We start from the raw sequence: 21,572 nt of genomic DNA on the forward strand, positions 1-21,572 counted from the left end.
ATCATTTCCAGATAACACATTAAATGCAATGGAAGAATTCGATGAAATTCAATTTTAATCAAGTTGATGTTGTAGCAGTTGCTGGTTCGTAACTACCACAACATAGACTTCATGTTGTGGCAGCTACCTATCAAGATCTAGTATAACAAAGACAATTATAAGCCAAACTTTCTCAAGATCCAGTATTAAAGTGAGTTTCTACAATGTGTAGCAGTTTCTCATAAGTTGCTGCTACACTGTGTAGCAGTTACTGCGGATTAGCTGCTACATATTGTAGCAACAACTCTAGAGAAGTGAGGTGCTACATGTATCTGTGCTATTGCTGATGCAGCTAACAAGCCTCAATCCCTATTAATAATTCAATAGTCACTTATATAATTTGAAATTAATAGATTTTTGGAGACCCATCAATTCATTAATGGTAGAATTAGGGATCGAGGATGAAAGCAAGATCAATGGATTAATGAATTTGTTACTACACATAGGGAGACTTTATACAATACTTTTTAGATGATTAATGGACTAACAATTAAAAAATCAGAGTAGAAAGAAAATTATCGCTAGCTGAAAGTTTGGTAAACCTAACTTCATAGATAAACGGTATATAATATGAGTAGAGAAGAGGGAATTACAATTTAAAATGAAACGGCTTACGTAAGAGCTGCTACAACGTTGTAGCAGCTACTTGGACAGTTAGTTACTACATGTTGTAGTAACTACATGGATAGTTAGCTACTACAATGTGTAGCAGTTAATTGTTGAAGTAGCTACTACTACGTATAGCTAACCATCGAGTTAGCTACTACAGCATTGTAACAGCTATCATTCCAAGTTAGCTGCTACAACGTTGTAGCACCTAACATTCCAGGTAATTGCTATAATGTTGTAACTGCTGCAATGTTAGTTGCTACCTCGACGGTTAGCTGCTATATCGTTGTAACAATTAACTGTCGAGTTAGCTGCTACAGCGTTGTAACAACTATCATTCTAAGTAGCTGTTACAATGTTTCGAAAAATGAAATGACTTACCAAGTAGCTGCTACAAAGTAAAATATTTTCTTCTGATAATACAATAAACTATATAAGCAAGTTACCTACAAATTATATAAGCAAAAAGCTGGTAGCATAGCAGCTAGGGCTTGCGCTTGGTAGGATATATATATGGTGAAAAAAAATTGTACAGAGCTGAATCACTAGAAAATGTCTAACCTACCAATTTATGCAGAAAAGGTTATTTGGATATCAGCGGTAGTTACTAGTCGTTGTAGCAACTATTCTAGAGTAGCTGCTACAATGTATAGTAGCTAATCTATAGTAACTACTACACAGTGTAGCAGCTACTCTTAAGAAGCTGCTACAACGTGTAGCAACTTCTAACGACTAGCTACTTCAATGTGTTGCAGTAGTTGCTGCAACGTGTAGCAGCTTCTAACTATTTATACATTAACTGATACAACGTGTAGAACCTCTTTTAATTGATCTAAATAAAAACTGAGATTGTTATGATCTATTAATGGCTGAAAATGCAGAGTAACATCTTGTTGAGCATAAACGAAGAAAGATCTAGTACAAATTGTAGCAGTTAACATTTCAAGTTAACTGCTACAAGTTGTAACAGCTACATGGACAGTTATCTGCTACAAGGTGTAGCAGTTATTTGTCAAAGTAGTTGCTATAACGTGTAGCAGCAAAGCAAAGGCGTTGCAGCAGCAAAAAATAATTTTAAATAATTTTTACCAAGTTGATATATAGTTACAAAAATATTTTTAGGGGTAATATCTGCTAGAAAATGTAGCTACTAAAAAAAATACTTACCAAGTGGCTGCTACACATTGTAGTAGTTACATGGACAGTTAGCTGCTATAAGGTGTAGCAGTTAACTGTCGAAATATCTGCTACAACTTGTAATAGCATTCGATGTCCAAGTGGCTGCAGGCATTTATAGTAGGCGTGGGCCTTATACGTCGTAGTATAAATTCTTCCTTCCTTCTACGACCACCATTCCAAGTTAGCTGCTACAAGTTGTAGCAGCTATATGGATAGTTAGCAACGCAGTTGCTGCTGCAACATTTACAACAAAGCATAGGCGTTGCATCAACAAAAATAAGTTCAAATAATTTTTTATCAAGTTGATATCCATCAACTTAAATATTTTTAGGGGTAATATTTGCTAGAAAATGTAGCTACTGAAAAAGCAACTTACCAAGTGGCTGCTACACGTTATAGCATCTATATGGACAGTTAACTGCTACAAGGTGTAGCAGTTAATTATCGAAATAGCTGCTACAACTTGTAGCAGCATTCAATGTCTAAGTGGCTGTAGTCATTTGTAGTAGGCGTCGGCCTTGCACGTTATAGTATAAATCCTTCCTTCTACGACCACCATTCTAAGTTAGCTGCTACAAGTTGTAGTAGCTATATGGATAGTTATCTGCGAAGTTACTGCTGTAACGTTTAGTAGTAAAGCAAAGGCACTGCATTAGCAAAAATAATTTCAAATAATTTTTTACCAAATTGATATACATCAACTTAAATATTTTTAGGGAAAATATCTGCTAGAAAATGTAGTTGCTACAAAAATGACTTAGCAAGTGACTGCCACACATTGTAGCAACTACATGGACAGTTAGCTACTACAAGGTGTAGCAGTTAACTACTGAAGTAGCTGCTACAACATGTAGCAGCTACCTTTCCATGTGGCTGCAGTCTGCAAGCGTTTGTAGCAGGCATCGTCCTTGCACGTTATAGTGTTAATCCTTCTAATATATGTTCGGATCACGATGGGGAATAACAAATTAAATGAAACGAATTACCATTGGGTAAGAAATAGAAGGAATTAAAGACGTCGTCTTTACGATCGAGATTGGAGAGAGATGGTAAGCACAACAGTAGCTGTCAAACGTGGCGTTGTCGATGAAGGAAGAGACGAGAGCGAGAGAGAGAGAGCGGCGAGATAGAGAGTTGCGAGCCAAGTAGCTTGTAGCAACTTTGCTTTACTTTCCTGACAGGAGCGTGAGGTCCGACGGATGCCGAAGAAGGAAGGCGCAAGAGAGAGAGTGGAGAGGGAAATTTAGAAATTGGAAAATTTCGCTAGGTGATGTTTTGAAAAGAAGGCCGAAGGGGAGAGAAAATAAATGGAATATTCTTTTGTAAAAAAATTGAGCTGGCAACACCACGTCTGTGCGTCGTTCACGATCGCGCACAAAACGTCGCTTAGCATATCAAATATATATATACACACCAACAACACTTAGAAATTAATGGTTGAGAGGACGTAAAAGTTAAAGGTCACGATAAGATGAAGGTCAACAATGAAGGATAGGTGGTAGTCGGGCCTTTTCAGTTCTTGACCGGGCTCAAAAGGGGTACTTCCGACCAACCATATGTCGATCAGGTCATCAGGCCATTGCCCCTTCCATGCTTTCCTGGATGTCAATATCATTCCAACTCTGTGTTGGACTCAGGGCGGTTGGTACGCTAAGATACAACATTATCAGAGAATCATAATCTGTCAGAAAATCGCAACCATCTGTAAGAGAATAACAACTATTAGTAAGGGAATATTCTGATACTCTGCCACATGTTAAATATGGAACCTTCCTCTACTCAAAGGGAGTCCGCTGTATACTCTCCATCTCCCAACCTACTTTGACATCCGACGTTCTCTGATATGGCATAATTCCGGAGATTGTATAAAGCAATATAAAAAGGGGAGGCTTCTCTGTTGACCAGATACGTGCACATGCGTCCGCATCTACTACTGTCCATCTTCTTTAGTACATATTTTTCTATGGGGACTGATTTAAATGTCGGAGGACCTGCTCCAGAGACCTTTTCTCTAATTTTTGGGCACAATGCTCCCCGGCGCTTGATATATGAGTGTGTAAGTCTATGGTACCTTTGGCGACGTCCTTCCCCCTCCCTTCTTTTGAGGACAATCAGTACATGAGTCTATAATACCTTATATTCCTCTCTCATTTACCTCTCAGTTATGATTAGGGTTGTAAATAAGCTGAGCCGAGCCGAGCTTTAGGGTGTTCAAGCTTATTTGATAAGATAACCGAGCCGAGCCGAGCCGAGCTTAAAATGAACCAAGCTTTTGAAATGAGTGTTCAACCTTGGTTTGGTTTATTTTTTATGAGCTTGAGCTTGTTTGAAACTTGGCTTGAGCTTGGTTCGTTTAGATGTTATCAAGCTCTCAATTCAAGCTTGGTTTGGGCTTGGTTCGTTTAGATGCTATCAAGCTCTCAATTCAAGCTTGGTTCGAGCTTGGCTTGAGCTTGGTTTGAGCTTGATTCGTTTAGATGTTATCAAGTTCTCAATTCAAGCTTGTTTGATTGTTTGAAACTTTTAATTGTTAATTTAAGCTTGTTTGATTGTTTGAAACTTTTAATTATTTGAATGGTTATTAAGATTGATAATTTAAATTTATTTATTTATTTTATTTTATTTTATTATTTATTTAGCATATTGAAAAGAATTTTATTAATAAATATTGTTCGTGAACATTGTTCATGAACGTTGTTCACGAATATTGTTCACGAACGTTATTCACGAACGTTAACGAGTTGAACACATATGTGTTCAAGCTTATTTGTTTAGCTTAACGAGCTGTTCAAATTTGTTTGTTTAATTAATTTAATGTATATTGAATGAACATAAATAAACTTTTATCAAACCGAACATAAAATTTATTCATGAACATTTGATTTATTTACAACGATTATAGGCCTTTGTCTAACTTAATTTTCAGACAGGATAATACGTAAACAAATGGCGCCTAATACCCTGCTTTCCTTTTAGGAAACAATGCAATTAATTATTCGGACAATATATTATTACAAATTATACTCGTCGTTTTCACCGAGTTTGACTTTCATACGAACCTCTTATCTGAAAACGTACAAGGAGAAGGTAGCATAAACAAAACATTCTTAATTAAGTATCTATTATAAAGACGCTTAAGAAAAGACATCGATCGACAAGTATATTTAATAAGAATAAAAGCATACTTAAGCCAATTAAACTAGATCAAGTAATTACCACCGTCCAACTTCCAAAGCTCCCGAGAGTCGTCTGATCTGACACGTTAGCTTGACAAAGAACGAGAGAACGAATGGCATTAATAAATAGCTAGCCTTCTACTGGATGGATGAATTGGTATAAGATCTATATCCTCCATCTACAGTAGTGTACAGGCTTTCCGCTTTCCTGGCTTAGCAGGACAATGGGGACTACGTATGATACATGTCATATATATATATATATATACCATAAATTAATTAATTAATTAAATTTTCTCGGCGTTGGATTCTTAATTTAATGATGCACTGCAAATCTAAATACCATCTCCATGATTTGACGTGGGCCCACCAGGGCACCACACTTTCACAGTTGCACTTGGATTGCATGCCTTTCTCTCTTTCGTGGCGTCCCCATCTCTCTTGGTCCTTTTAGAACCTCCTCCAGGGGCTCTGCCTCTTCTCACCTTTCATCGATTAAAGGCGAGCTCCTCCCCCTCTAGGGTTTCCTGCTCCCCATCTTTCTCCTCCGCTTTGCCCTCCTCCATTTCAGTATCCACCCATCTATCTATCTATCTATCTCTATCCTAATCTAATTCATTATACCACTGTTGTTCCTCATGGAGGAGTTCTCTCAGCTAGGAGGCAGTCTCTGGGGAGGCATCATGTGCTCCGCGGCCTCGAAACCTGCAACTGATCATGCTGCAACGGTCGCTGCGGCTCCGCCGCCGCCTACTTCCGGAGGCACCGCTCATGCTTCCGTGTTTGACAAGGCCGGCGGTGGGTGCGGCATCGCCGCCCCGACACTCCTCGCCGGCCACCAAAACTCAGCGGCCGCACTTCTATTCCAAGGCAAGCACGAGGGAGGCGTCGGAGGCGCCTCCTCCTCCCATTTCCCTCCCGCCTCCGACATCGACGCCATCAAGGCAAAGATTGTCTCGCACCCCCAGTACTCCAACCTCCTCACCGCTTACATCGATTGCCAAAAGGCATGCACCACTCCGTCACTCGCCGATCTAACCTAACTTTCCGACTATATATATACACACGCGCGTATATATATGTGTATATATGTCAGACTAATTCTAAAATTTAATCATCAGGTCGGAGCTCCGCCGGAAGTGGTGGACCGGCTCTCGGCCGTGGCACAGGAGCTGGAGATGAGGCAACGGGCGAGCTTGATCTGCCGGGACACACACACAGACCCCGAGCTGGACCAGTTCATGGTGCCCTAATTAACCAAACAAACCCTCCCTCCCTCCAATTTAGGGAATAGTATATATATTATTAATCATGCTGTGTTGATGGTGACAACCAGGAAGCATACCACGAGATGCTGGTCAAATACAGGGAAGAGCTGACGAGGCCATTGCAGGAAGCTATGGAGTTCTTCCGCAGGGTCGAGTCTCAACTCAACTCCCTCTCCCTCACCGATGCCTCCCTTCGCATCTTGACAGCAGGTAACTTAACTATTATTATCATCGGATACACCACTCGGTAACTTTTACACAGCATGAGTTTCGAGTGAGAAAGCTAAGCTAGCACAGCCCTTTGTCCCTCCCTTCCATGGATTCTAGCTAAGAGTGAAGAGAGGGGGAAGGGATGAAGATGCACTACTACTACTGCCGTATGTCAGAAGGCGAAGTACGTGCATCTTTACGAGGAGAATCCCTTCTTTCACGCAAAGCTGAGGCGAAAGATCTTCTGTGAACGGCTCTCGACTTCCCCTTAATATATAATTAATTATTAGTTAATCGAACACTTCCACACTCTACCGATTTCCTCTACTACCACTGCCCCTATTATTAATCAATACTTTTCACTCTATTTTGTGGTCACTATTTATCTAGCTACGTTTCTATAGTTTAGTTTGCTAGTTTTTCAGGCTTGGGATGGGAAAGTAGCCTGTGGTTGTTGGTTTATATATTATATATATAGATGTATATTTAGGGTTTAGTTTCTCGAGGCTTCGCTTGGTACTCTGGCCATCTCACAGTTCTCTTTTAGTTCTTGCTTAAAACCGATCCTCTTCCACCCCAACGCTTCTCTCGTTTGTGTGCGGGACTCCCTCTTTATTAAACTAGTAGGAAGAAGACTGACATAAAGCTAGCCTTTTGAGTTCTGACGAGGGGAGGGAGAGTGGTGTTCTTAGGGTTCCAAGGAGAACATGCGCCTTGACTCCCTCTACCTCGAGAATAATCGATTAATCATTCCCCATGTTCTTGGCTAAAATTGTATTTTAATTATTTTTATATTTCTCGCCCTTTGCTCTCTCTCACCTCACTATCATTTTTGATATCTTTTTCATTTCGAGTTGCTTCTGCGTGATGGATCCGCAAGGAGTTAAGGGGGGCATAGGATGCTCATTTTGTCAAGCTTTCAATTTTCTTCGCCTTTTTTACTTGTATTATTCCCTGTCATTCTACGGCTTTTCTCCTCAGGAATCCGTCCTACGTTCAATCGACAGCACGTTATTGTAAAAAGTTGATCGTCTATATTCAACACAGTACATAGTTAACGTTGTGTAAGCTAAAATGTTTTTGTATGATATCCAAATCAGATTTACTAACTTGATGGCAAATATCGATAAACAAGGCTTCTTTCTTGTAATTAAGCTCTCGCCAAACTGAAAGTATGAACCCCCTTTAAATAGTACTGCACGTCATGTGTAATCGACTGTGGATCTATTGATGTTCATACAATAGTTTTTGACTGTTTTTATACTGGTTAAATTGATATTCTACTTGGCTCCGCGTCTTATTTTAATTAAAGCAGTTCAAGTACCATGTGTATTATCATAACTTAAACTAGATATATTGAAGTTGACATGGAATTATAATTCATACAAAATCATTTCTCTCGCCCTTTTTTTAAATAAAAGATAGGATTTCCTTTTTACATGATTCATTAATAAAATATGTTTGATTTTAGCAATTATGTCATTTATTAGACTCCAAAAAGTTGGGAATTATAATTTTCTATTTGGTGTTTTTGTAGTCTATAGTATATGATTTTTTTAACCTAATTTGTATCCATTTGTTATTTTTCACATATGTAGATCTCCTTTATTTTTTCTGTGATGAATACTTGATATGTGTTTTCTCAAGAAAAATCATTGTTGCAATTTTTTTTGAATATATTTTAGATGGCTTGAAATGATATTTCATAATTTACTGCACAAGTTAATATAAAAAATGAAGCATGTATTTATTTGAAATAAATTTGTTATATTGGTAATATTTTCTATGTGTTCTTTAAAGTAAGAGAGGAAGATTAAAGTAAAGCCTATAGATGTATCTCCTATATTTAATGTTATTATAGGGTTTGTTGCAAATGAAAAATAAGATTTTACTAAATAGCTAATATATGAACCTCAATTTGAAGATAGAAGGTAAGAAAATCATTAGTGTCTAAATGATAGATGTACTTGAGTATTTATATATATGGAATGGATAGATACCTCCTAGATTGTGCTCACGATCTCTTTATCATACCCATGATCTCTGAAAAATTAGGGACCATTTGGTTGTTCCAACCAATAATTCTGACTTATGAACATTAATTATGGTGATCTTCATTAAGGTCAACTATTCGGTCGTGACTAACTAACCAGAAATGATGATTGTGGAGGGATCATTATATTGTAGGGATAGTAAGCTATGTGACCAATGATCACATGGGCGTCAATGGCTTTTCCGAGGGAAATATCTACTAGATATTTTTTTCCCTATGATACCCTCTTTGCAATTGTTAAAGTCTATTAGACATTTTTAACCAGCTTGAGTATAGCAAGAGTTTATGCCACTCATGTCCATTTTTTTCAATTTAAAAGAAAACTATTTCCTAAAACCTTTATCTGATTATTCTCTTCACTTATCTTCATATGTTTATTGTCTGACATAATAGAATGCCTTGGTTGATTTTGCTGTTATGTACAACTTTTGATTAATTTTTCTGATGTAATATGGTTTCTGTTTTTTAATTATATACAATTTGACTAGTGTTTTAAAGATTCTTATTACTACAGTGCAAAATCTGAGTTTTGATTAAAAACTTGTCTCATTAATGGTAAAATATTTTAGTTTGCATATTTTATTTATCAATCATTTTCTTGTGGGGGCAATTGTGCCATATCCTTTAATTATAAAATCAAAATTAGGCTTTTGAATTTCTTCAACTTGAATGAAGATTATGAAATTTAATTGCCAACTATGTTTGTTCTTTGCAAGCTGGAAAAAGTCTACCTAAGGCTGGAACTAAAGGAAGCTTTAAGCATATGGTTACACTTGTATAGGTTTCTTTTATCATTATCTTAAATCATTTTGTTATATCGATATGTATTGTTACAGGTCCTTCAATGCCTTCCATTCTCAAGGTTAGTAAATAATTCTATTGAACATGCTTGATAATTACTTGTTCGATCGTTTCTCCTTTTATTAACAACAGCTTTTAAGCAACAAGCATTCCTAGTAATCCAGTGCGCATTGATTGTTAGTAATCAACAAGCATTGTTGTTTCTTTCTTGCGATCTCCGTGCTCACCTGTTGGGATGCCAATGACACAGATGATAAGTTTGGGGTTTGCTCCTCCGAAGACGACCAAGATGGTAGCGGCGGCGAAACTGAACTCCCGGAGCCGGACGCGTCGGCCGAAGACCGCGAGCTGAAGCACCAACTCCTGAAGAAGTACAGTGGCTATCTGAGCAGTCTGAGGCAGGAACTGTCCAAGAAGAAGAAGAAAGGCAAGCTCCCAAAGGACGCGCGGCAGCAGTTGCTCAACTGGTGGGAACTCCATTACAAATGGCCATACCCCTCGGTGAGTCGTTCTTCATCACTATTCAATAACTTTCCCGCTAGTAAAACCGTTCGAGCGAACACACGGCTGAAGCACCATAACTCCGAATGAACAGGAGACGCAGAAGGTGGCGCTGGCGGAGTCGACTGGGCTCGACCTGAAGCAGATCAACAACTGGTTCATAAACCAGAGGAAGAGGCATTGGAAGCCCTCGGAGGACATGCAGTTCGTGGTGATGGATGGCTACCACGCTCCGAATGCTGCTCTGTACATGGACGGCCAGTACTTCATGGGCGACGGCCTCTATCTCGGACCTTGAGTCGAGATCGATCTCGATCGGTTATGTTACTGCATCAGAGGCCTTGTCCTCCTAACCGAGTAATTATTTGGGCAAGTTAATTAATAACTAGTTTTATAAGCCCTCTGTCTGTATTAATCGCATGCTACACTTTGTCGTCATGCTACTCGATCGCTAGGTCTGTGTACGTCGTCGTTTTAAGGTGAATGCTCTGTTTGTATAATTATTTAATCTCGTAATTTTTAGTGTCTACGTACCACATTTCTTGGTTGGCAATGGCTTCGATTCTGAAGCTACACTCATTGAACATTCGTGATAATGCCAGGCCTCATTTAAAAGAAATAAAATTAATTCGATTGGGAATCTAAAAGCAGCGCTAATAATTAAATAATATCTGTACTATTTTCTCTTTTTTAATATGTGATAGATAGTTTAAATTTTATAATCAAGGTTTTGTTTTTCCTAATCTGGATCGACGGTTGGTCAAATTTTCAAGTTTCTAGAATTTATTTTTTAAAATTATTTTTCTGTTAAGCAAAACGAATCTCACTCTGGAAGTTTCTAAATTTATTTGACATAACGCATGCGTTTTTTCGAATTCAGAATCTTGTCCAACACGCTAGGACGCCAAAGTCAACGTCGAGATGGCCACTCGACGAAAGAATCGGGAGAACGGACCATTAACAGATTCACTCTGAAGTTTACCCTCGAGTTTCTCTGGAGCCCGCCTACCTTTACTTCCAATCACTAGAAGGGTAGCAGTTCGCGGAGCTCCAATGATGACGGTCGACTGTCGATGCTATTTCGTTTAATTGTGCTTATTCGGCTGCTTAGAGCATCCCAATATTCTCACAAGAGAGAGGAGGTTTGAACACCCTTCTCGTAATTTTTTGTTTTATTTTCTTTTTTTTTAAGTTGTAAAATTTTTAATATTATTTAAAAAATAGTAAAATTATTTTTTTTATCAGTAAAGTTATTAATAATAATAATAATAATAATTTAAATAAAAAAGAAATACGAATGAAAAAGTAAATATACGACAATAGATTTTATATTTTAATACATCGTGTCGACAATTTTTTTAAAATGAAAATGCAATCAATATTCGATCAATTTGACGTTGGTGACTGTGATTTAAGATTTTAATTAATTAACGCAATCTTTAGTGGTCAATCAGGTGGGTCCCTTGTTTGTTGAGCGACCGATGCTTGCAAATAACGCAATGGCACGATCTTCCAGGAAGGAAACTGAGAGAGCTAGGAGAGGTTTAGGCGGCCGATCGATGGTCAAAGGAGAACACGGATCGGCTTCTGGAAGTCAGGCTCGTATGTATCATCCGTGACACGGATCGAAGGTTTTTTCGCTGCGCAAAGTGCGATTTTTCCCTCCACGTGTTTGACCACTTGTGTTTCGTCAATAAAGTGGTGACTTGTGTTTGGATTTAAACAGGGGATATGCTGCTCATTGCTCCAACAAGAACAATCGCCCGCTAAACCTGAACGATTTGAGAATTGGAATCGCGAGTTGAAGATTTGGAGCGATAAAACGGTGAAGAAGGCCACGATCGCATCGTTGAAGCCCCCCGGCATCTGATATCGGCGAATTAATCCGAGGCGTGAGAGCAGGACAGAGAAATCGGGGAAGATGGCGCCAGGCGGATCGGATGCGGAGCTCGGAGATGCGGGCAGGCGTAGCGGAAAGAGGCAGCGGAAGCGGTACTCGTCCTACCTCCGGCTGCCTACTTTCCTTAAGTCGTCTCGGGCTCGAGCAGCCGCGCCTCCAGTGCAGGATGGTGGAGTGGCAGAGGATAGTCCATTGCCGACGCATCTGGTGGTGATGGTCAATGGCATCGTCGGAAGGTATGCTTCTTCGGTGGCACCTATCTCCACCATTTCTTATCCTGTGTTTTTCTTTTGCCGAACGAATTTGCTTATTTGCTTTGCTTTATTGTCATTTTCTCCTTTTTGGAATTTGTTTTCGTGTGCTTTTTGAATCGAGGCCTTTCCCCCTTTTCATCTTTTTTTTTTTTTTTTTTGGCGCTGCTTTCACGGAGCTGAAGCATAGAAAGGTGGCATCTTAGTGCACGCCAAATCACGGTATTGTGTGGGCTTGTCGAGTTGAGAGTTGAGGGATGATGGCGAAAATTGTCGTGTGTTCTTGTCTCATGGTCTCGTTAATAATCTGGGACAGAGCTGCAACACCAGGCAGCGTCATCTACCAATCGCTATGCTCGAATTGGTGACAGCAAAGACCGTTTTGTCGGACACCGATATGGGATCCATAAAGTGGTTGGTTCTCAGTGCAGACGACGATCAATTTTTCTATTTGTTTATTACCGGAGTGCGCCATGAATGGGCATCACCTTGGCAGGTAGTTCATTACAGTTCCAGTTGAAACGTTCAGCTGATTGATGAATGACGCTTTTCGGCGATCCGTGCGACCTAGGGTTCGATGGTAATGCGTATTTAGAACGATGGGCTTGCTTGACATGTGATGCTCATTAATTAAAAATTGAAACGCAGTTTGCATAACTTTCAGTTGACATACGTGTCTTTTCCTTGCAGTGCTGCGAATTGGAAATACGCTGCCAAACAATTCGTGAAAAAGCATCCGGTGGATATTATGGTTCACTGTAAGCAGCTTTTCTTTCTATATCCTAAAATTGTAATAACAAGAGGTGAATTTTAAACTATCAGATAAATACAAGTCTTTTAATTCGGGTGATTGAATAGTAGTTTCAATACACAATTATGATGTTGGTGTTTACCATCTTCCATTGTTTGATCTGGTAGTATATAACTTTCAGTTGATGATCTGACAGAATTGTTGGAATTGCTTAATGATGTATAGAAAATATTAGTATGCTTGGATTCTATACTTGAGAGAATGGGTGCGCATAACTTCATGAAGATATTATAATACATCTACTCTGCGTATTCATTGTGTTTATGTAAACTTTTGAACAACTTCTCCTTAGCAAGATTTTGAAGATAATCAAATACTTGATAAATAGTTATCCATATCTAGCAAGAAAAAAATGTGGAATTCTCAAAAACTAGAGAAAATCACCAATCTCCATAGAAGTAAATTTTGTGAGAAAATCTTCTATGCTTATTCATCTTATGATTACATAGATAATTCCACTTCAAACAAGTTTTTGTTTGTTAACGGCCACAATACTCGGAACAATATGATCAGTAGGTAACCTTGTTTCACATGAACAGTCGCAAATTTTGTCAAAACTGCTCACCTATGCTTTCTGTTCTGAAAATTACGGAAGAACGTATTCCTTCCTCTTGATAGAGATATAGTTTAAAAGAATTCAAATACTTTTTTTATTATTATTAGTATATTTGATCTCATCATTACTTTTTGCTTTTGCAGGCAGTGAATCTAACTACGGAACTTTGACTTTCCATGGTGTTGATGTAATGGGCGAACGATTAGCAAAAGAGGTTGCCATCTTTTTGCTTGGATAGTAGATATCACTGTTAGTAGATGCTGCTCTGAGAGATATAGAAATTTATCCTAGATATCAACCACCTAGTTATCTAAATGATGAATTATGCATTTATTTCAAAACCTGCTGGATTATCTATCAATTGGTTGTTGTTTACAATGAATTTTCTATTTCATCAGCTAACAAAATTTTATATCAGGTTATCTCAATAGTTGCTAGCAAGCCTTTCCTTCAAAAGATATCATTCGTGGGGCACTCACTAGGGGGCTTGATTGCAAGATATGCAATTGGTATCTTATATGAGAAAACAGTACCAAAATGTATTCTAGAGGAACATGGTGCTTGCGAATATCATCCTGTGGGAGCAAAGTCTGTGGATGAAAAAATTAAAGGCAAGATCGCTGGACTTGAGCCAATGAATTTTATCACTTTTGCAACACCTCATCTTGGGTCAAGATTGCACAAACAGGTGATTTCCTAAGCTAAAGTTTATGTTCAGATATTGAGTGGATACTCTCACTTGTTCAAATTAGTAAGAGTTGCTTTATGGCATCCATGTTGCATCATACCATAGCATGATATTTAATATTAACTCTTTGTTTGCATTTAAATAATCTAATCTACAATAGAAGTCAATTTGGCTTTCAATTCCCTTAAACTGTTTACTTCTTTATATGGGCAAAACACACAAATGATTTGAGTTGGTTGACTGATATTATTGATCTCTAGTTTTGATTGAGTGAGATGGTTGACACATTTCAAACATTTGATTTTTATGGTGAAAGCTTAATGAAACCCTATCCAAGCCCTTGGATTGAGCAATGTAAGCACCTATTTGTAGTAGTTTCAATAATGTATTCAGAGAATCTTATACAGAAAGACCTCTACAAGTCTATTTTTGTTCACCTTCAGTCAACTGAAATAGCCACTAGTAAACTACTTGGGCACAAGTGATCATCAGACAAACAACACTATACTCGTTAGTCAACTAGAAAATCCTTCTAGTCAGTGCCGAAGGATATTGTTGATCGAATAGGAATATTTTGTTTACTAACCTCAAGTTTAAGCAACTCCCTAGATGACTGAATTTCTTCAGTTTATTGAATTTGGTCCCTCCTTAGCTAAGCTTCTATTTCTGTAAGCCTACATAAAGTTCCAGGAAAGAGATAAGTCATAGACTACAACTCACTAATTTGGCTTCAAACCAATAGTTCCTCTATATAAGGCTTCAAACCAAGTCACTAAGTTGTCTACTCCCATCTAGCTAAATATATCATTCTGATGATGCCCAAAGGCACAAATCAATTGTAGGTTTCCTTTTTATTGTAAGGAGAATATTTGAGGTTTGATAAATCATTGTCATCTTTGAAGCATTTTTTCAGGTAATGATTACTTGAAATTTTCAGATTCCACTCTTTCATGGTTCCTATAAGTTAGAAAAGATGGCATACCGAACTTGTTGGATTTTCAGAAGATCAGGAAAGCATCTATTTCTTAAAGACCACGATAATGGGAAACTTCCTCTTCTGGTTCAGATGGTCAGTGACTGTGGAGATCTTCGATTCATGTGAGCTTTGTTTTATTATAGACCTAAATATTAAGACTTTCACCCCCCGTTAAGAATTGTAATCTCAATGATTAGTTTTATGAATTACAGGTCTGCTTTGCTATCTTTTAAGCGGCGCGTTGCATACTCGAATGTTTGCTTTGACTGTATCCAGCTCTGCCTTCTAGTAGTAATTTATTTAGCTGAAATTATTACCTTGTTTGATTGTTAGTATCATTGCATACTCTATCATGTGTATCTTCCAGAAATACTTAACTCGACTTCAGTCATCGTTGGAAGGAAGACATCATCAATACGACGTGAACATGAGCTTCCTAAGGTAAAACTTACATTATTAGATATAATGTAGCTGTGCTTTAGTCAGATCTAAATGTGTGTTCATGCTGCAGCGCCAAGATTTCATGATAAATAGCCAATATCCACACATTATTTATGTTGAGAAACCGACAACTGTTGATGTCCCTCAGATGAATTTTCCAGCAACCACCAAAGAATTAAAAACTATCAGTGATATGGAAGGTTCATCATTACCCATTACTTTTTGTTTAATTTTTATTTTTTAAAATTTTTTTTATTATATTTTCTCATCAAAAGTATCCTTTGGATGCAATTCTTTACCCAATTAGTATTGAATAAATTAGAGTTGAATAAGACTAGCGAGACCTGTGGATTTCTTAGGTGATCTTATATAGAGTTCATCAGGAAGATGAGATTTAAGTTAAATCTTTCCCAAATAGCAATTAACATTGTGTTGCATGAATATTCTGACTTGTTTAACTTGCCCTAATTATAAGTTCCTTACAAGTGTGCATCTTTTTTAATCCATCATATAACAATAAAAAAATATTTTCCACCATAACAATATTGGTATAAAGTTTGTCCTAGGTTCTAACAATGCTGTGGCAAAAACCTGAAAGTTACATCAAACCGGTTCACAGGTTTAAAATATGAAAGCAATACGATGAAATCATATGAAAACTAAAGCATCGGAACAACGTTCCCTACACATCTATTTGCCTCTTTGTAAGAATGAACACCACCTTTACAATCTTAGGTGAATGGACTTGGCGAAAGAATTGGTTGTTCCTACATGCTACTGAATATTCTCAAAGGGGTTGTCCTGGGTTGTCCTTTAACCCCTTTTGACTAGGATACAGCTACAAACAATCATTCGCTCTGAAAGTGGCCAGAAAAGTAGATTTGACAAGGATATTATATTTAGTTAATCATGGATATTAATTGATTTCAGCAAACAAAACAGGATTTGGGGTCATGGGGTGTTGCATGTGGTGTTGCCCAATTGGTCATGGGGTCGATTCTCAACGTATGCGAAATACATCGCAGGCCGGATTTACCTTCCTTCTAGGTTGCATAAGGGAGGAGCTATGAGATAAGGGTGATCACCCTATATGCAATTAAGTTTTAAAATTCTAAGATGAACTTTCCTAAATAACACAGTATGGTCTTTCGTGAAGCTACCTGATATAAGGGTGATCACCCTATATGCAATTAAGTTTTAAAATTCTAAGATGAACTTTCCTAAATAACACAGTATGGTCTTTCGTGAAGCTACCTGATTGTTATAGAACATCGATGAGGGCCTTTCAGGATTATTCATAAAAAACCATGCTTATAAATTGTGAATGATCTTAGTCGCTGTTTTCTGTCATCCAAATACCGTCTTCAAGATTTCTATATCCACTTATAGGCATCTCTTTTGAATTTTTCAGATGCTATGATTGACGGTTTGAATAGAGTTCCTTGGGAAAGAGTAGATGTTAGCTTCCGTGGAAGTAAACAAAGATTTTTTGCTCACAGTACTATTCAGGTATTGATCTGACGCCACTAGAACATATAGAGATAAGACATTCACACACTTCATGCATGTAAAGAATATAGATGCAAGAAATTGTGCTTCCTTCTTTGATTCTAGACCAGAAATTGTCTATTATAATTTTAATGTTACTCAAATGCATAAATTTTGCAATTTGCTTGATCGAAATGCACACACTTAGCACACGATTTAGTTTGAAATTTGAAAATTTTCTCTATTTGCTACAGGTGAAGACCTACATGATAAATTCAGATGGTTCAGACGTTATATTCCACATGATTGACAATTTTCGCTTATAGCCGATATTTGAAGTTTGCTTCAGAAATTATACAATATGGCATTGGGCAATCTCAATTTTATTTACCCAAGCTTGTCCCATTATTTGTTCCTTTGTCTGCCAATTGGCTTTTCACAACATTTTTTGTGGAAATAGTGGGGGAGTGGGCTCCCCAGACTATTAGGGTTAAGCACACCCTTTCATATTTGTAAATCAATGTTCTATGTCAATGTGAGTAAGAGGATTTTGAGCATTGAAATTTCCGTCTTCTTCCTCTATTTTATGTAGTTAAAAACCGGGATATATCAATCTGACTATCAATGTTTGTGTAATTTATATTCATTTGTTATTGGAATACCAACTTACTCGGTCTTAACCTAGAAGCAATTTTTCACGAATTGGGATCTACGGTCAGTACAACCAGTTAAATGGAAACGCAAATGAGAGGCCAATTCAATTTGATTGGATCACTCCATATTTACCCTACCAAATGGTAGAAATTTTTATAGGATCGAACATATCACCATTCAGCATAAGCTAGATATTTGGTGTTGATAACCAAAAAAAAAAGTTGAAATAGAAACTCAGACCAGTAACAACAATAACTCAACTTTATTTCATTAGATGTGATTGACTATATAGATCCTTTTAAGTCATTGAATTATATCCTCTATTATATATACTTAAATAAATTGTATCTTATTTTATTATTGTTAACCAAGTCTTTTTTGGTCTTTATCTTCCTCAATTGATTTACGTGTTTGTCATAGTTCCAGATCCTCAATTTATTAATTGTGTAAGTACATGGTCGTATCATTTTAAACACGTCTTTCGAAATTTTTCCTCAATAAATATAACTTTGACTTTCTCTCTAATACTCTTATTTCTTATTTTGTCCTTTCTCGTATGTCCACACATCCATCTTAATATTAACATCTCTACAACTCTACTCTTCTGATAATGTGCTTAAGTTATAGCTCAACATTCAGTTTTATATAACATAACAGGTCTAACTGTAGTTTTATAAAATTTTTCTTTAAATTTAGAAGTATATAAAACACCCGACATTCTCCATTTTAACTATTTTATTTGTATTTTTTGTAAGATATCTCTTTCAATTCATCCATAATTTTATAAAAATGATCCTAAATATTTAAAGTTCTCAGTTTTAGACAATTGTCTTATTACATCTAATATTGCTAAATTTAAATTTCATATATTCTGTCTTTATTCTACTAAATCTAAAATATTTTCCTTCTAGTATTTAATGTCAAGATTCTAGTTTAGCATTTACTCATTCACGTATTTCATCTATCAAAATAATATCATCTGCAAACAACATGTACCATGATTCTATGCCTTGAATATGTGGAGTGAGTTCGTCCATAATTAATATAAAAAAGATAGAAACTTAGAACTAATATTTGATGTAACCCTATCTTTATTGAAAATTCTTCAATTACTCCATCTAAAATTTTTCCTGTGATTGTTACATCCTTATATATATATATATATATATATATACACAATGCTGTTAGCCTGCGGGACTTAAGAAACGCGCCTGTGCGCGATTTGTTTGCTGGCACTGCAGACGTGGCAAAAGTTAGTTTCTTTAATATGGATTGCTTTTAACAAAAGCTCAGCTCTCTCCGCACAAACAGTATAGACGAAGCTAGGGCACGATACGCGACTTCCTTCCTCCTCGCACAACTCACCTCCAGATCGTGCCCCTCGGATCTCTCTCGGCAACCCGTCGAAGCTTCTGCTAGGGCACGAAGCTTCCAGATCGTGCCCCTCGGTTCTCTCTCGGCAACCCGTCGAAGCTTCTGCTAGGGCACGAAGCTTCCAGATCGTGCCCCTCGGTTCTCTCTCGGCAACCCGTCGAACCTTCTGCTAGGGCACGAAGCTTCCAGATCGTGCCCCTCGCCGCCTCGCGCGATCTCTCTCGGCAACCCGTCGAAGCTTCCTCGCCTCCTCGCCCGATCTCTCTCGGCAACCCGTCGAAGCTTCTGCTAGGGCACGAAGCTTCCATATCGTGCCCCTCGCCGCCTCGCGCGATCTCTCTCGACAACCCGTCGAAGCTTCTGCTAGGCACGCCCCTCACCGCCTCGCGTCTGTGCGCACAACCCCTCTCTGTAAGCCGAATGAGCTTTGTTCATCTCTGTGATCTCGAATGCTTGATTTTTTTCATCTCTGTTTTTGAAGAAATATGCCATAAGAGTGTTCTGTTTTGTGTTTTTGTCCTGGTTACATGCGTGAATAGCATGTTTATAGACCCAGCAGTTTATAACTACTTGCTGTTTTTCAAAATTTCTGATATCTCTTTCTGTGCAACCTACTTGCTCGGGCCCTCCATATTTTATCTCCAATAATCGCATTTGTTGGCAAGTTGGCACATTGGCCTCTGAAAACCGTTGAGTCAATACTTTTTTAACTGCTGAAACATGACGATGTGAGCGTAACAAATGCACCTTTGAAGGAGTCGATAGTGGATGATTATGACCTTCCGTGAAATTAGTGACAACCCATGCAGATCCAGTTTGTTTCTTGACAAGTGAAATCTTTGACTTACAACCAGTTCTAACTTCACCACGTGTTCTTTCCCTTGTACGTTGATCACCCTTTGCTTGTTTATTCCGTTGATCATCCGTATGCCCTTCTTTAAAGCATACAAATATTTTCCACACAACCTCATTTGTTATCTTATTTTTCTTGCTACTATTTATCCTTGCACTAAATCCAGATTCGCGTGCATATTAGTTATAGAATGAAAATGCCTCATCTATTGATGAGAATTCCATTCTATATTTTGGCTTTCGATCATCTGCAACTTGAGGAATGTATAACTGATCTTCACCATGATTTTCACCCATTGCTAAGAAATTTCAGATGTAGATGAAATGAAATTCTGCATATCATTATCAAATAAACCGAATAAACATTGTAAATGTATACTTCAAGCTCATGCAACCAGGACAAAAACACACAGATATAACTTATGAAATCCATAAAAACAGAACACTCTTATGTGCATATTTTTTTGACTCTCAAGTTGCTAAACATAGTTGTTAATATTAAGCTTTGTAAGATTTTTAGCCAATGGGTAAGAAGAATGGACATTTAGAAAACATTTACAGAAGGGCATCGTAGTCAAGGGGAAAATCATGAATTCGAACAGGTCCTTGCTATCACTCATATTTTTATAAATCTCTAAACATGCTATTTAGATAGTTATAAACTACTGGGTCTCTAAACATGCTATTCACGCATGTAACCAAGACAAAAACACAAAACATAACACTCTTATGTGCATATTTCTTCAAAAACAGATATGAAAAAATCAAGCATTCGAGATCACAGAGATGAACAAAGCTCATTCGGCTTACAGAGAGGGGTTGTGCGCACAGACGCGAGGCGGTGAGGGGCGTGCCTAGCAGAAGCTTCGACGGGTTGCCGAGAGAGATCGCGCGAGGCGGCGAGGGGCACGATATGGAAGCTTCGTGCCCTAGCAGAAGGTTCGACGGGTTGCCGAGAGAGATCGGGCGAGGAGGCGAGGAAGCTTCGACGGGTTGCCGAGAGAGATCGCGCGAGGCGACGAGGGGCACGATACGGAAGCTTCGTGCCCTAGCAGAAGGTTCGACGGGTTGCCGAGAGAGAACCGAGGGGCACGATCTGGAAGCTTCGTGCCCTAGCAGAAGCTTCGACGGGTTGCCGAGAGAGAACCGAGGGGCACGATCTGGAAGCTTCGTGCCCTAGCAGAAGCTTCGACGGGTTGCCGAGAGAGATCCGAGGGGCACGATCTGGAGGTGAGTTGTGCGAGGAGGAAGGAAGTCGCGTATCGTGCCCTAGCTTCGTCTATACTGTTTGTGCGGAGAGAGCTGAGCTTTTGTTAAAAAGCAATCCATATTAAAGAAACTGACTTTTGCCACGTCTGCAGTGCCAGCAAACAAATTGCGCACAGGCACATTTCTTAAGTCCCGCAGGCTAACAGCATTATATATATATATATATATATATTACGTTAACACCTCTCTTTACTAGAATTCTTCATATAATTTCTTTTGAAATTCTATTATAAATTTTTTTTCTAAATCATTGAATAACATTATTTTTACTCCTGATATTTTTAATTAATTTTTTAAAATGATGTATAACTTACTTTTCAAAAATGAATAACATTATTTTTACTTCTGATATTTTCAATTAATTTTTTAAAATGATGTATAACTTACTTTTCAAAAATAAATTCAACTTAATTTTTGATTGGTCGCTTTCCTTAAATTTTTTTTCTATTACCTAAACTCAGACTTGTAGAACTAAA

At 37.9% G+C, this 21,572-nt stretch overlaps 2 protein-coding genes across 5 annotated transcripts; both read left to right on the plus strand.

The window, feature by feature from the left end:
- The first annotated feature begins 5,435 nt into the window (after positions 1–5,435).
- On the plus strand, positions 5,436–10,365 carry LOC122029305 (homeobox protein knotted-1-like 6). The gene is made up of 5 exons (XM_042588242.1): positions 5,436–6,010; positions 6,125–6,247; positions 6,340–6,481; positions 9,586–9,836; positions 9,931–10,365. The coding sequence occupies exons 1-5, from the start codon at positions 5,642–5,644 to the stop codon at positions 10,132–10,134; spliced, it is 1,089 nt and encodes a 362-aa protein (XP_042444176.1). The 5' UTR covers positions 5,436–5,641; the 3' UTR covers positions 10,135–10,365.
- A 959-nt stretch (positions 10,366–11,324) lies between these two features.
- On the plus strand, positions 11,325–17,510 carry LOC122029906 (lipid droplet phospholipase 1-like). 4 transcript variants are annotated; one of them, XM_042589044.1, is made up of 11 exons: positions 11,325–11,467; positions 11,563–11,972; positions 12,678–12,745; positions 13,498–13,568; positions 13,773–14,042; positions 14,980–15,140; positions 15,231–15,286; positions 15,407–15,459; positions 15,530–15,659; positions 16,871–16,968; positions 17,202–17,510. In XM_042589044.1, exons 2-11 carry the CDS (start codon positions 11,758–11,760, stop codon positions 17,271–17,273), a joined length of 1,194 nt encoding a protein of 397 aa, XP_042444978.1. In that variant the 5' UTR covers positions 11,325–11,467; positions 11,563–11,757; the 3' UTR covers positions 17,274–17,510. The 4 variants fall into 4 exon arrangements, with proteins under 4 accessions (XP_042444978.1, XP_042444979.1, XP_042444980.1 ...); XM_042589045.1 differs by having other exon boundaries at positions 11,337–11,485; XM_042589046.1 differs by having other exon boundaries at positions 11,350–11,438.
- Positions 17,511–21,572: the final 4,062 nt, after the last annotated feature.

The sequence above is a fragment of the Zingiber officinale genome, chromosome 10B (genome assembly GCF_018446385.1).
Source record: "Zingiber officinale cultivar Zhangliang chromosome 10B, Zo_v1.1, whole genome shotgun sequence".
Classification (NCBI taxonomy): domain Eukaryota; kingdom Viridiplantae; phylum Streptophyta; class Magnoliopsida; order Zingiberales; family Zingiberaceae; genus Zingiber; species Zingiber officinale.

Excerpts from the sequence above, each read along its gene's own strand:
- LOC122029906 (XM_042589044.1), top strand. The coding sequence starts at position 11,758 with ATGGCGCCAGGCGGATCGGATGCGGAGCTCGGAGATGCGGGCAGGCGT. Across the intron at positions 13,569-13,772 it reads GCGAACGATTAGCAAAAGAG|GTTATCTCAATAGTTGCTAG; the intron begins GTTGCCATCTTT and ends ATTTTATATCAG. Across the intron at positions 14,043-14,979 it reads GGTCAAGATTGCACAAACAG|ATTCCACTCTTTCATGGTTC; the intron begins GTGATTTCCTAA and ends TGAAATTTTCAG.
- LOC122029305 (XM_042588242.1), top strand. The coding sequence starts at position 5,642 with ATGGAGGAGTTCTCTCAGCTAGGAGGCAGTCTCTGGGGAGGCATCATG. Across the intron at positions 6,248-6,339 it reads CCGAGCTGGACCAGTTCATG|GAAGCATACCACGAGATGCT; the intron begins GTGCCCTAATTA and ends GGTGACAACCAG. Across the intron at positions 6,482-9,585 it reads CCTTCGCATCTTGACAGCAG|ATGATAAGTTTGGGGTTTGC; the intron begins GTAACTTAACTA and ends CCAATGACACAG.